This window comes from Oncorhynchus kisutch, unplaced genomic scaffold (genome assembly GCF_002021735.2).
Source record: "Oncorhynchus kisutch isolate 150728-3 unplaced genomic scaffold, Okis_V2 Okis09a-Okis19a_hom, whole genome shotgun sequence".
Lineage (NCBI taxonomy): Eukaryota > Metazoa > Chordata > Actinopteri > Salmoniformes > Salmonidae > Oncorhynchus > Oncorhynchus kisutch.
The window spans coordinates 16,538,042-16,551,696 of NW_022261985.1; the positions used below are offsets into that span (position 1 = coordinate 16,538,042).

General features: G+C 44.5%; 1 protein-coding gene and 1 long non-coding RNA gene across 4 annotated transcripts in view; both read right to left on the reverse strand.

Moving 5' to 3' along the window:
• The window catches only part of LOC116360512 (uncharacterized), a 3,186-nt gene extending 310 nt beyond the window's left edge, over positions 1–2,876 (reverse strand). Inside the window, exons 1-2 of one of the 2 annotated variants that reach the window (XR_004207004.1) lie at positions 905–2,876; positions 1–802 (exon numbers count right to left, since the gene is read on the reverse strand). The exon at positions 1–802 is cut by the window's left edge and continues 310 nt beyond it. This is a non-coding gene — a long non-coding RNA (uncharacterized LOC116360512). Of the gene's footprint in view, positions 854–904 lie in introns of both variants that reach the window. The other variant, XR_004207003.1, reaches the window with a different exon arrangement.
• A 718-nt stretch (positions 2,877–3,594) lies between these two features.
• Positions 3,595–13,655, reverse strand: part of LOC109886112 (low-density lipoprotein receptor-related protein 6) — a 74,184-nt gene continuing 64,123 nt past the window's right edge. For both annotated transcript variants that reach the window (XM_031815204.1, XM_031815205.1), the window contains 4 exons: positions 13,178–13,405; positions 12,042–12,178; positions 8,105–8,202; positions 3,595–5,079 (listed from right to left, as the gene is read on the reverse strand). In XM_031815204.1, coding sequence (XP_031671064.1) covers positions 4,776–5,079; positions 8,105–8,202; positions 12,042–12,178; positions 13,178–13,405 — 767 coding nt within the window. In that variant the 3' untranslated portion in view covers positions 3,595–4,775. The remainder of the gene's footprint in view (positions 5,080–8,104; positions 8,203–12,041; positions 12,179–13,177; positions 13,406–13,655) is intronic.

The window sequence follows — 13,655 nt, forward strand, 5'->3', positions numbered from 1 at the left end:
CTTTATATCAGAGCTCCAGAAACATGTTATATGGCCCCAAATGGCACCCTATTCCCTATATCCTGCACTCCTTTAGGGCCCTGGTCAAATGTAGTGGGCTATATAGGGAATAGGGTGCTATAGGGCCCTGGTCAACAGTAGTGGACTATATAGGGAATAGGGTCCCATTGAGCCCTGGTCAACAGTAGTGCTCTATATGGGGAATAGGGTGCCATTTGGGACGGCATCGATAACAACAAGCATCTAATGTCAGAACAGCAACTTGTTTTAACCTGCTAACCAACACAAGTGTTAAATCAAGCTACTCCACTTCCCTTCTCTCACCAACAGTCGTCCACTCAACAGACATTTTGGAAAAGCAGCTACCATCAGAGACCGATGCTGATAGACCAGAAGACCTCTGCTATCAGTGTAACGTCCCAGGCCGACCCAGACATCTCTACCATCAGAGACCGATGCTGGTAGACCAGAAGACCTCTGTTATCAATGTAACGTCCCAGGACAGGCCGACCCAGACATCTCTACCATCAGAGACCGATGCTGGTAGACCAGAAGACCTCTGTTATCAATGTAACGTCCCAGGACAGGCCGACCCAGACATCTCTACCATCAGAGACCGATGCTGGTAGACCAGAAGACCTCTGCTATCAGTGTAACGTCCCAGGACAGGCCGACCCAGACATCTCTACCATCAGAGACCGATGCTGGTAGACCAGAAGACCTCTTATCAATGTAACGTCCCAGGACAGGCCTCTGACATCATATCCTCCCTCTCCACAACCACCATGTGTACATCAGGAACCTCTGACATCATATCCTCCCTCTCCACAACCACCATGTGTACATCAGGAACCTCTGACATCATATCCTCCCTCTCCACAACCACCATGTGTACATCAGGAACCTCTCAGAACTGCAGCACCAACCTTATTCACTACGTTGCTCGTTCAAACATCCAGACCACACAACCACATTCCTCCTCCTATCCATCTGAGCTGTGTGTATCATGTCTGTACCAGGACGTACGATCAGAACTGTAAAGTGCACTTAGAGAATGACCACATTCCTCCTCCTATCCCTCTGAGCTGTGTGTATCATGTTGTCTGTACCAGGACGTACGATCACAACTGTAAAGTGCACTTAGAGAATGACCACATTTCCAACAATGCTGGTTGAATCTAAAAACAGACAGGGGACAGACAGGAGACTGTCTCAGCTAGAGACAGACTGGGGCAGGGGACAGACAGGAGACTGTCTCAGCAAGGATTGGACTTAGAGTGTCTGGGTCTGGACAGAAGACGGCCATTTTGATCAAGATACATAGCTGTAACAGTAGTAGCAGAGAAGATCGAGAGAACCAGGACCCTGCAATGTCCTTCCAGTCTATATTGAAAGTTGGCCTGCCCATTGGACAACAGAAAGACAAAGATGGACGTTTTGAGGTATGTGTGAATGTTCTGAGAGGATGACAGCTTTATCTCGTCCTCAGTTTCAGTCTGAAATTTCCCACAGCCCTGACTGGATAAACAGGGAGAGAAAAACCAACCCAGTTTAAACAAGGATCCCTTTTCCCCCGACAGTCTTTCAGTTTGAGACGGGACAGAGACAGAGGAGACAGACAGGACAGAGACAGAGGAGACAGACAGGACAGAGACAGACAGGACAGAGAACGAGACAGACAGGACATTACGAAAGGATTGTTGATATTGTCTAAGATTGTCGCCATGCGTTTGGACTGTCCGACATCCGAAAATAAAATGAGGCATATATTGAAAGACGGAATGACAAAGTACTGCAAGAATTCAATGAATAGATATACAATGTTTTTCTTTATAGCTTATAAATACGGTAATATACACTGTGTGGTACAAAAATATTAAAACACTTTGCCAAAAAAACAACTAAATGATTCGAAGAACTGATCAGGTACAATAACTAGTCCTCTGTGGAGAAGTTTCCCTCAGGGGGAAAGGAGGAGAAGTTTCCCTCGGGGGGGAAGAAGGAGGAGAAGTTTCCCTCGGGGGGGAAGATGGAGGAGAAGTTTCCCTCGGGGGGGAAGATGGAGGAGAAGTTTCCCTCTGGGGGGAAGATGGAGGAGAAGTTTCCCTCGGGGGGGAAGATGGAGAAGTTTCCCTCGGGGGGGAAGATGGAGAAGTTTCCCTCGGGGGGGAAGATGGAGAAGTTTCCCTCAGGGGGAAGATGGAGGAGAAGTTTCCCTCAGGGGGAAGATGGAGGAGAAGTTTCCCCTCGGGGGGAAGATGGAGGAGAAGTTTCCCTTGGAGGCAGAGAGAATACAGGTGAAACAGAGGTAGACCTCAGAAGGTAGGCTCAGAAGGTAGGCTACAGCGTAAGATAGATGACCCCCCCCTCAGTAACAGATGTGTTCTGTGTCTGTCTCATCCAGACAGGATACATGACCCCCCCTCAGTAACAGATGTGTTCTGTGTCTGTCTCATCCAGACAGGATACATGACACCCCCCCCCCCCTCAGTAACAGATGTGTTGTGGGTCTCTCATCCAGACAGGATACTGTTCTGGGTCTCTTACCCAGACAGGATAGATGACCCCCCCCCCCTCAGTAACAGATGTATTCTGGGTCTCTCATCCAGACAGGATACATGACCCCCCCCCCCCTCAGTACCAGATGTGTTCTGGGTCTCTCTTCCAGACAGGATACATGACCCCCCCTCAGTAACAGATGTGTTCTGGGTCTCTCATCCAGACAGGATACATGACCCCCCCCCCCCCCTCAGTACCAGATGTGTTCTGGGTCTCTCTTCCAGACAGGATACATGACCCCCCCTCAGTAACAGATGTGTTCTGGGTCTCTCATCCAGACAGGATACATGCCGCCCCCCCCCCCCCCCCCCCCCCCTCAGTACCAGATGTGTTCTGGGTCTCTCATCCAGACAGGATACATGCCGCCCCCCCCCCCCCCTCAGTACCAGATGTGTTCTGGGTAAAGATCATCTTCAGTTGCAGTCTGGCAATTAAAACAAAAACATACAGAGAACTATAAAATAACCTCAAATGACAGAACATAGATTTTGGTTGAATATTGTGCAGTAATAACATCATCAGATGTGAGAATCTGTTTCCCCATCACACAACAGACAGCGTGATGACGTTGTCTTTCTGACCTTCTGTGAACCCTGACCTCGACCTCTGTACCCCACCCCTTCCTGGACCTATGGGTCGGGTCAGGAGTGTTGTGGTAGTGACGAGGGGCCCCGGGTCGGGTCAGGAGTGTTGTGGTAGTGACTAGGGGCCCCGGGTCGGGTCAGGAGTGTTGTGGTAGTGACGAGGGGCCCCGGGTCGGGTCAGGAGTGTTGTGGTAGTGATGAGGGACCCCGGGTCGGGTCAGGAGTGTTGTGGTAGTGATGAGGGGCCCTGGGTCGGGTCAGGAGTGTTGTGGTAGTGACTAGGGGCCCCGGGTCGGGTCAGGAGTGTTGTGGTAGTGACGAGGGGCCCTGGGTCGGGTCAGGAGTGTTGTGGTAGTGACGAGGGGCCCTGGGTCGGGTCAGGAGTGTTGTGGTAGTGACGAGGGGCCCTGGGTCGGGTCAGGAGTGTTGTGGTAGTGACGAGGGGCCCTGGGTCGGGTCAGGAGTGTTGTGGTAGTGACGAGGGGCCCTGGGTCGGGTCAGGAGTGTTGTGGTAGTGACGAGGGGCCCTGGGTCGGGTCAGGAGTGTTGTGGTAGTGACGAGGGGCCCCGGGTCGGGTCAGGAGTGTTGTGGTAGTGACAGGGGCCCCGGGTCGGGTCAGGAGTGTTGTGGTAGTGACGAGGGGCCCCGGGTCGGGTCAGGAGTGTTGTGGTAGTGACGAGGGGCCCTGGGTCGGGTCAGGAGTGTTGTGGTAGTGACGAGGGGCCCCGGGTCGGGTCAGGAGTGTTGTGGTAGTGATGAGGGGCCCTGGGTCGGGTCAGGAGTGTTGTGGTAGTGACGAGGGGCCCCGGGTCGGGTCAGGAGTGTTGTGGTAGTGATGAGGGGCCCTGGGTCGGGTCAGGAGTGTTGTGGTAGTGACGAGGGGCCCCGGGTCGGGTCAGGAGTGTTGTGGTAGTGACGAGGGGCCCTGGGTCGGGTCAGAGGTTCTTTATGTACCCTGTTAGATGAATAAGGAGCTTGTATAATATGTAGTACCTAGTTGAAGCAATACAGGCAGACAGGAAGTCCTGGAAAACCAGGAAACCGTTAGAAAGGAGCTCAAATCACTCAGTACACCTTGTTGTCTGTTACTATGGAAACCAGCTGACTGGTTACTATGGGGATCACTGATCCACTACAAAATGGCTGCCCAGGCTGCAGAGTGGCGTGGTGCAGTAGCTGTCTGTCACCTCCAGGGGGCGTCATCCTGCCTCACCACTCCCTCCATCCATCCATTGTTTTCGGGCGTGTGTTATTTGGCGTCAGATAGTTCCATTTATGTGTTTTAAAATGTTCTTCCAGACTCGTAAAAACGGACCGTTTGTATCTTCTGGATTTAAGGCAACTTATCATGTTTATGATGGTTTTAATAAAACGTTTTCTTAAAAAATAAAAAATAAATGTACAAATGTTTGAATACAAACCTCTACGGCGTATCCAGTAAACGCTGTATAGAAAATATATAGATATGCTTCTTTCTATTTTTAAAATGTACAAATGTTCCCGGAGCTCTTTCTTCCACCCCGAGCTTCCTGTTTCTCTGTTCATATGTTCTGTACATCCCTCAGCAGCCTCCTCTCCTCCCCCTCTTTTAGAAACACAATATCAACAGTTGTTATGTACAGCGAGGGGTTTCAGGAGGAGTCTGTGCAGGGTGATGGGGGCGGGGGGTAGAGGTGGTGAGAGTAGGAGCGCTCCGTATAGGGGGAGGGGGGGCAGCTCTCACAGTTCTCCTCCGCTGACAGGTACTGGCTGCGGGGGGTGGGGGGTGGGGGGAAGGGTTCCGAGTCGTAGTTCAGGTCGCTGGTGTAACCTTTGGCGACGCCGGAGTTGGAGGTGGGCGGGGCGCGGCGTCCGGGGGTGTAGTCGCTGTCGCAGACGTCCGTGGAGCAGGGGGTTGTGGGAGGGGCGAAGTGACTATAGGTGTAGGGACGGTAACTGGGGACAGGAAGGAGAGCAGAAACATTAATTAGCCTGACAGAAGAAGAGATCAGTCTCCAGACACAAGTTACCAACCTGTTGTACATTTACATGACTGACTGTTTGAAGAAGAGATGGGTCTCCAGACATTATGAGAAGACGGGCTCAGCAGAGGTCAGAACCAGAAGCAGACCCGTAGTTTTATATGTTGACTAGTCTTCCTGGATATGTCATTATATTACTACTATAATATTAACATTATATTACTACTATTAACATTATATTACTACTATAATATAACTACTATAATATTAACATTATATTACTACTATAATATTAACATTATATTACTACTATAATATAACTACTATAACATTAACATTATATTACTACTATAATATTAACATTCTATTACTACTATAATATAACTACTATAATATTAACATTATATTACTACTATAATATAACTACTATAATATTAACATTCTATAACTACTATAATATAACTACTATAATATTAACATTATATTACTACTATAATATAACTACTATAATATTAACATTATATTACTACTATAATATAACTACTATAATATTAACATTCTATTACTACTATAATATAACTACTATAATATTAACATTATATTACTACTATAATATAACTACTATAATATTAACATTCTATTACTACTATAATATAACTACTATAATATAACATTATATTACTACTATAATATAACATTATATTACTATAATATTAACATTATATTACTACTATAATATTAACATTATATTACTACTATTAACATTATATTACTACTATAATATAACTACTATAATATTAACATTATATTACTACTATAATATAACTACTATAATATTAACATTCTATTACTACTATAATATAACTACTATAATATAACATTATATTACTACTATAATATAACATTATATTACTATAATATTAACATTATATTACTACTATAATATTAACATTATATTACTACTATTAACATTATATTACTACTATAATATTACTACTATAATATTAACATTATATTACTACTATAATATAACTACTATAATATTAACATTATATTACTACTATAATATAACTACTATAATATTAACATTCTATTACTACTATAATATAACTACTATAATATAACATTATATTACTACTATAATATAACATTATATTACTATAATATGAACATTATATTACTACTATAATATAACTACTATACTATTAACATTATATTACTACTATAATATTAACATTATATTACTACTATAATATAACTACTATAATATTAACATTATATTACTACTATTAACATTATATTACTACTATAATATAACTACTATAATATTAACATTATATTACTACTATAATATAACTACTATAATATTAACATTCTATTACTACTATAATATAACTACTATAATATTAACATTATATTACTACTATAATATAACTACTATAATATAACATTATATTACTACTATAATATAACATTATATTACTATAATATTAACATTATATTACTACTATAATATAACTACTATACTATTAACATTATATTACTACTATAATATAACTACTATAATATTAACATTCTATTACTACTATAATATAACTACTATAATATTAACATTCTATTACTACTATAATATAACTACTATAATATTAACATTATATTACTACTATAATATTAACATTATATTACTACTATAATATAACTACTATAATATTAACATTCTATTACTACTATAATAACATTATATTACTACTATAATATAACTACTATAATATTAACATTATATTACTACTATAATATAACTACTATAATATTAACATTATATTACTACTATAATATAACTACTATAATATTAACATTATATTACTACTATAATATAACTACTATAATATTAACATTATATTACTACTATAATATAACTACTATAATATTAACATTATATTACTACTATAATATAACTACTATAATATTAACATTATATTACTACTATAATATAACTACTATAATATTAACATTATATTACTACTATAATATAACTACTATAATATTAACATTATATTACTACTATAATATAACTACTATAATATTAACATTCTATAACTACTATAATATTAACATTCTATTACTACTATTAACATTATATTACTACTATAATATAACTACTATAATATTAACATTATATTACTACTATAATATAACTACTATAATAATAACATTATATTACTACTATTAACATTATATTACTACTATAATATTAACATTATATTACTACTATTAACATTATATTACTACTATAATATAACTACTATACTATTAACATTATATTACTACTATAATAACATTATATTACTACTATTAACATTATATTACTACTATAATATTAACATTATATTACTACTATTAACATTATATTACTACTATTAACATTATATTACTACTATAATAACATTATATTACTACTATAATAACATTATATTACTACTATTAACATTATATTACTACTATAATATTAACATTATATTACTACTATAATATTAACATCAACCGTCGCGGGGAGAGACAACCGTGGCAGGGAGAGACAACCGTCGCGGGGAGAGACAACCGTGGCGAGGAGAGACAACCGTGGCGGGGAGAGACAACCGTGGCGAGGAGAGACAACAGTGGCGAGGAGAGACAACCGTGGCAGGGAGAGACAACCGTGGCAGGGAGAGACAACCGTGGCAGGGAGAGACAACCGTGGCAGGGAGAGACAACCGTGGCAGGGAGAGACAACCGTGGCAGGGAGAGACAACCGTGGCAGGGAGAGACAACCGTGGCAGGGAGAGACAACCGTGGCAGGGAGAGACAACCGTGGCAGGGAGAGACAACCGTGGCAGGGAGAGACAACCGTGGCAGGGAGACAACCGTGGCAGGGAGAGACAACCGTGGCAGGGAGAGACAACCGTGGCAGGGAGAGACAACCGTGGCGAGGAGAGACAACCGTGGCGAGGAGAGAGTGTTACCTGTATGAACGGTGGGTTGACGGGCTGTTGGAGGAGTAGCCAAACTCCATGGTGTACTGAGACCTGACGGTCGCAGGAGATGGAGGAGGGTTCAGGATCTGGAGAGCAGACAGAGAGGAGAGAAGAGAAGAGAGAAGAGAGGAGACAGAGGAGAGAGGAGAGAAGAGGGAGGAGAGGAGAGGAGAGAGGGAGGAGAGAAGAGGAGAAGAGGAGAAGAGAAGAGAAGAGAAGAAGAGGAGAAGAGAAGAGGAGAAGGAGGAGAGAAGAGGAGAAGAGAAGAGGAGAAGGAGGAGAGAAGAGGAGAAGAGAAGAGGAGAAGAGGAGAAGGAGGAGAGAAGAGGAGAAGAGAAGAGGAGAAGAGAAGAAGAGGAGAAGAGGAGAAGAGAAGAGGAGAAGGAGGAGAGAAGAGGAGAAGAGGAGAAGGAGGAGAGAAGAGGAGAAGAGAAGAGGAGAAGGAGGAGAGAAGAGGAGAAGGAGGAGAGAAGAGGAGAAGGAGGGCCATGGAGATAGAAGTTCAAAATCAAATCGTTATTCATCACATGCGCCAAATAGAACAGGTGTAAAATTTACAGTGAGATGTTGACATATGAACCATTTCCCACAATGCAGTTAAAATGTTACTAAATAAATAAAGGAAATAGAGTCAACGTGCAGGGGTACCAGTACCGGGTCAACGAGCAGGGTACTAGTACCGGGTCAACGAGCAGGGGTACCAGTACCGGGTCAACGAGCAGGGGTACCAGTACCGGGTCAACGAGCAGGGGTACCAGTACCGGGTCAACATGCAGGGGTACCAGTACAGAGTCAACGCGCAGGGGTACCAGTACAGAGTCAACGCGCAGGGGTACCAGTACAGAGTCAACGCGCAGGGGTACCAGTACCGGGTACCCGGGTCAACGCGCAGGGGTACCAGTACCGGGTCAACGCGCAGGGGTACCAGTACCGGGTCAACGCGCAGGGGTACCAGTACCGGGTCAACGCGCAGGGGTACCAGTACCGGGTCAACGCGCAGGGGTACCAGTACCGGGTCAACGCGCAGGGGTACCAGTACCGGGTCAACGCGCAGGGGTACCAGTACCGGGTCAACGCGCAGGGGTACCAGTACCGGGTCAACGCGCAGGGGTACCAGTACCGGGTCAACGCGCAGGGGTACCAGTACCGGGTCAACGTGCAGGGGTACCAGTACCGGGTCAACGTGCAGATAGTTGAGGTAATATGTACATGTAGGTAGAGGTAAAATGACTAGACAATCAGGATAGATAATAAACAGTAACAGCAGTGTGTCGTGCTGAACCCGCCCCTAATGAGGTAACATAACTGAACGTGTCGTGCTGAACCCGCCCCTAATGAGGTAACATAACTGAACTAGTCGTGCTGAACCCGCCCCTAATGAGGTAACATAACTGAACTAGTCGTGCTGAACCCGCCCCTAATGAGGTAACATAACTGAACTAGTCGTGCTGAACCCGCCCCTAATGAGGTAACATAACTGAACTAGTCGTGCTGAACCCGCCCCTAATGAGGTAACATAACTGAACTAGTCGTGCTGAACCCGCCCCTAATGAGGTAACATAACTGAACTAGTCGTGCTGAACCCGCCCCTAATGAGGTAACATAACTGAACTAGTCGTGCTGAACCCGCCCCTAATGAGGTAACATAACTGAACTAGTCGTGCTGAACCCGCCCCTAATGAGGTAACATAACTGAACTAGTCGTGCTGAACCCGCCCCTAATGAGGTAACATAACTGAACTAGTCGTGCTGAACCCGCCCCTAATGAGGTAACATAACTGAACTAGTCGTGCTGAACCCGCCCCTAATGAGGTAACATAACTGAACTAGTCGTGCTGAACCCGCCCCTAATGAGGTAACATAACTGAACTAGTCGTGCTGAACCCGCCCCTAATGAGGTAACATAACTGAACTAGTCGTGCTGAACCCGCCCCTAATGAGGTAACATAACTGAACTAGTCGTGCTGAACGCGCCCCTAATGAGGTAACATAACTGAACTAGTCGTGCTGAACCCGCCCCTAATGAGGTGACATAACTGAACTAGTCGTGCTGAACCCGCCCCTAATGAGGTAACATAACTGAACTAGTCGTGCTGAACGCGCCCCTAATGAGGTGACATAACTGAACTAGGTTGAGCCTAAACAAATGGTTAACGGTCCGGTTCGCCAGTAGTCTAGTTTCAGAACAGCCCTTATTATGGGTCATATCTTTTGAACGGTACGGGCCAGAACCTGGCCATGAAACTCAGTAGGCTAGGTGGGAGGGTTGAGGGGACCTGGCCATGAAACGCAGTAGGATAGGTGGGAGGGTTGAGGGGACCTGGATATGAAACGCAGTAGGCTAGGTGGGAGGGTTGAGGGGACCTGGCTATGAAACGCAGTAGGCTAGGTGGGAGGGTTGAGGGGACCTGGATATGAAACGCAGTAGGCTAAGTGGGAGGGTTGAGGGGACCTGGATATGAAACGCAGTAGGCTAAGTGGGAGGGTTGAGGGGACCTGGATATGAAATGCAGTAGGCTAAGTGGGAGGGTTGAGGGGACCTGGATATGAAACGCAGTAGGCTAAGTGGGAGGGTTGAGGGGACCTGGATATGAAACGCAGTAGGCTAAGTGGGAGGGTTGAGGGGACCTGGATATGAAATGCAGTAGGCTAAGTGGGAGGGTTGAGGGGAACTGGCTATGAAATACAGTAGGCTAAGTGGGAGAGTTGAGTGAGACTACAAATTGAAAGACGGCCTACTTTTCTAGATTCAAGGGAGAGAAGAACATACCTGGACTGTTGTTTAACTACTCAACTCAATGCGGCTATAGTTTCTCATTAAAACATACCTGTTATTCAACTCAATGCGGCTATAGTTTCTCATTAGAACATACCTGTTTTTCAACTCAATGCTGTTATAGTTTCTCATTAGAACATACCTGTTATTCAACTCAATGCGGCTATAGTTTCTCATTAGAACATACCTGTTATTCAACTCAATGCGGCTATAGTTTCTCATTAGAACATACCTGTTATTCAACTCAATGCGGCTATAGTTTCTCATTAGAACATACCTGTTATTCAACTCAATGCGGCTATAGTTTCTCATTAGAACATACCTGTTATTCAACTCGATGCTGCTATAGTTTCTCATTTGGTAATACAGGTTGTGTTGGTTAACCAGGAAAAGGGAACTAGATTACTGGGGGGGACTGGTTCGGTTCGGGGAAGCAGGGGAGGCGCCTGGCGATATGCATTTAGTCAGTCCATCTTTTCCTGGTCCACTCAGTCAGTTATAGTCTTGTCAAAAGTCAGAGAAAAATACAAGTTTGACGGGAATTTGAGTCACTCCTCTTTTGTTGACGAAATTAACACTGGTTTAAAGTGTGTCTGTATTTTTTAATTGAACATTTATTCATCTAGAACAAATTATTATTTACAATGACGGCCAAACCCAGACGGCGCTGTGGGCCAATTGTGCCCCGCTCTATGGGACTCCCAATCACGGCCGGTTGTGAAACAGCCAGGATTCAAACCAGGGTCTGTAGTAACGCCTCAAGCACTGAGATGCAGTAACTTAGACCGCTGTAAGAGGTGTGTGTCTGTAAGAGGTGTGTGTGTGTGTCTGTAAGAGGTGTGTGTGTGTGTGTGTCTGTAAGAGGTGTGTGTGTCTGTAAGAGGTGTGTGTGTCTGTAAGAGGTGTGTGTGTCTGTAAGAGGTGTGTGTGTGTGTGTGTGTGTGTCTGTAAGAGGTGTGTGTCTGTAAGAGGTGTGTGTCTGTAAGAGGTGTGTGTCTGTAAGAGGTGTGTGTCTGTAAGAGGTGTGTGTCTGTAAGAGGTGTGTGTGTGTGTCACTGTAAGAGGTGTGTGTGTGTGTCACTGTAAGAGGTGTGTGTGTGTGTGTCACTGTAAGAGGTGTGTGTGTGTGTGTGTGTGTGTGTGTCGTACCGGGGGGAAGTAAGTGCCCTTGGTGGAGGAGGAGCTTGAGGAGGAGGCTCCAGTTACGTGGGCGCGGTCGTAAGGGGGGCCACTGGACCCGCCCATGATGCTCAACGAACCAATCACAGACTTCCCCCTGGACATACCTGAAGACAAGACAAAGTAGCAGGAGTCAACAAGACAAAGTAGCAGGAGTCAACAAGACAAAGTAGCAGGAGTCAACAAGACAAAGTAGCAGGAGTCAACAAGACAAAGTAGCAGGAGTCAACAAGACAAAGTAGCAGGAGTCAACAAGACAAAGTAGCAGGAGTCAACAAGACAAAGTAGCAGGAGTCAACAAGACAAAGTAGCAGGAGTCAACAAGACAAAGTAGCAGGAGTCAACAAGACAAAGTAGCAGGAGTCAACAAGACAAAGTAGCAGGAGTCAACAACAAGTAGCAGGAGGAGTCAACAAGACAAAGTAGCAGGAGTCAACAAGACAAAGTAGCAGGAGTCAACAAGACAAAGTAGCAGGAGTCAACAGACAAAGTAGCAGGAGTCAACAAGACAAAGTAGCAGGAGTCAACAAGACAAAGTAGCAGGAGTCAACAAGACAAAGTAGCAGGAGTCAACAAGACAAAGTAGCAGGAGTCAACAAGACAAAGTAGCAGGAGTCAACAAGACAAAGTAGCAGGAGTCAACAAGACAAAGTAGCAGGAGTCAACAAGACAAAGTAGCAGGAGTCAACAAGACAAAGTAGCAGGAGTCAACAAGACAAAGTAGCAGGAGTCAACAAGACAAAGTAGGCAGGAGTCAACAAGACAAAGTAGCATAATAACAAAGACAATCAAGTATTTCTCACAAACAGTAAACAGGTTCGGACTGGGGGTCATTGAGGTTCGGACTGGGGGTCATGAGGTTCGGACTGGGGGTCATGAGGTTCGGACTGGGGGTCATGAGGTTCGGACTGGGGGTCATGAGGTTCGGACTGGGGGTCATGAGGTTCGGACTGGGGGTCATGAGGTTCGGACTGGGGTCATGAGGTTCGGACTGGGGTGTCTCATCAAATTGTATTGGTCACATGCAGATTGTAGCTATAGATGGTGATATCTCTCTAGGAGCTGATCCATCGGTCTGTGTTGTGTGGTGTGGCGAGCGGTCCTACCTGGCAGAGACCCGGACAGAGAGGCAGGGTGAGGTACATAACCCAGAGAAACAGAAGGGCCGTGGACCACCAAGTCATTGGTTACAGTCTCCCTGTCATCCTTCATCTGGGGACAGAGCACGCGCTGGCACACCAAGTAGATGGCGCCCACCACAAACAGCGCCATGACAACCCCCACAATGGAGCCGATGGTGTTGGTGGGCTGGGAGGACGGCTCTTCAGTCGGGTCTGGGGGGGGCAGAGGAGGAGCTTACTAGAAAGACATTATTCCATGTTTAGTTGAGAGATCCAGCAGGTGAAATTCTACCTTTTAGCCAGGTAGTTGGAACACATTCTTCACCCCATCATCTAGACACACTATAGATAAACTGGTCTAGGATCAGATCCATCATGTAGACACACTATAGATAAACTGGTCTAGGATCAGATCCATCATGTAGACACACTATAGATAAACTGGTCTAGGATCAGATCCATC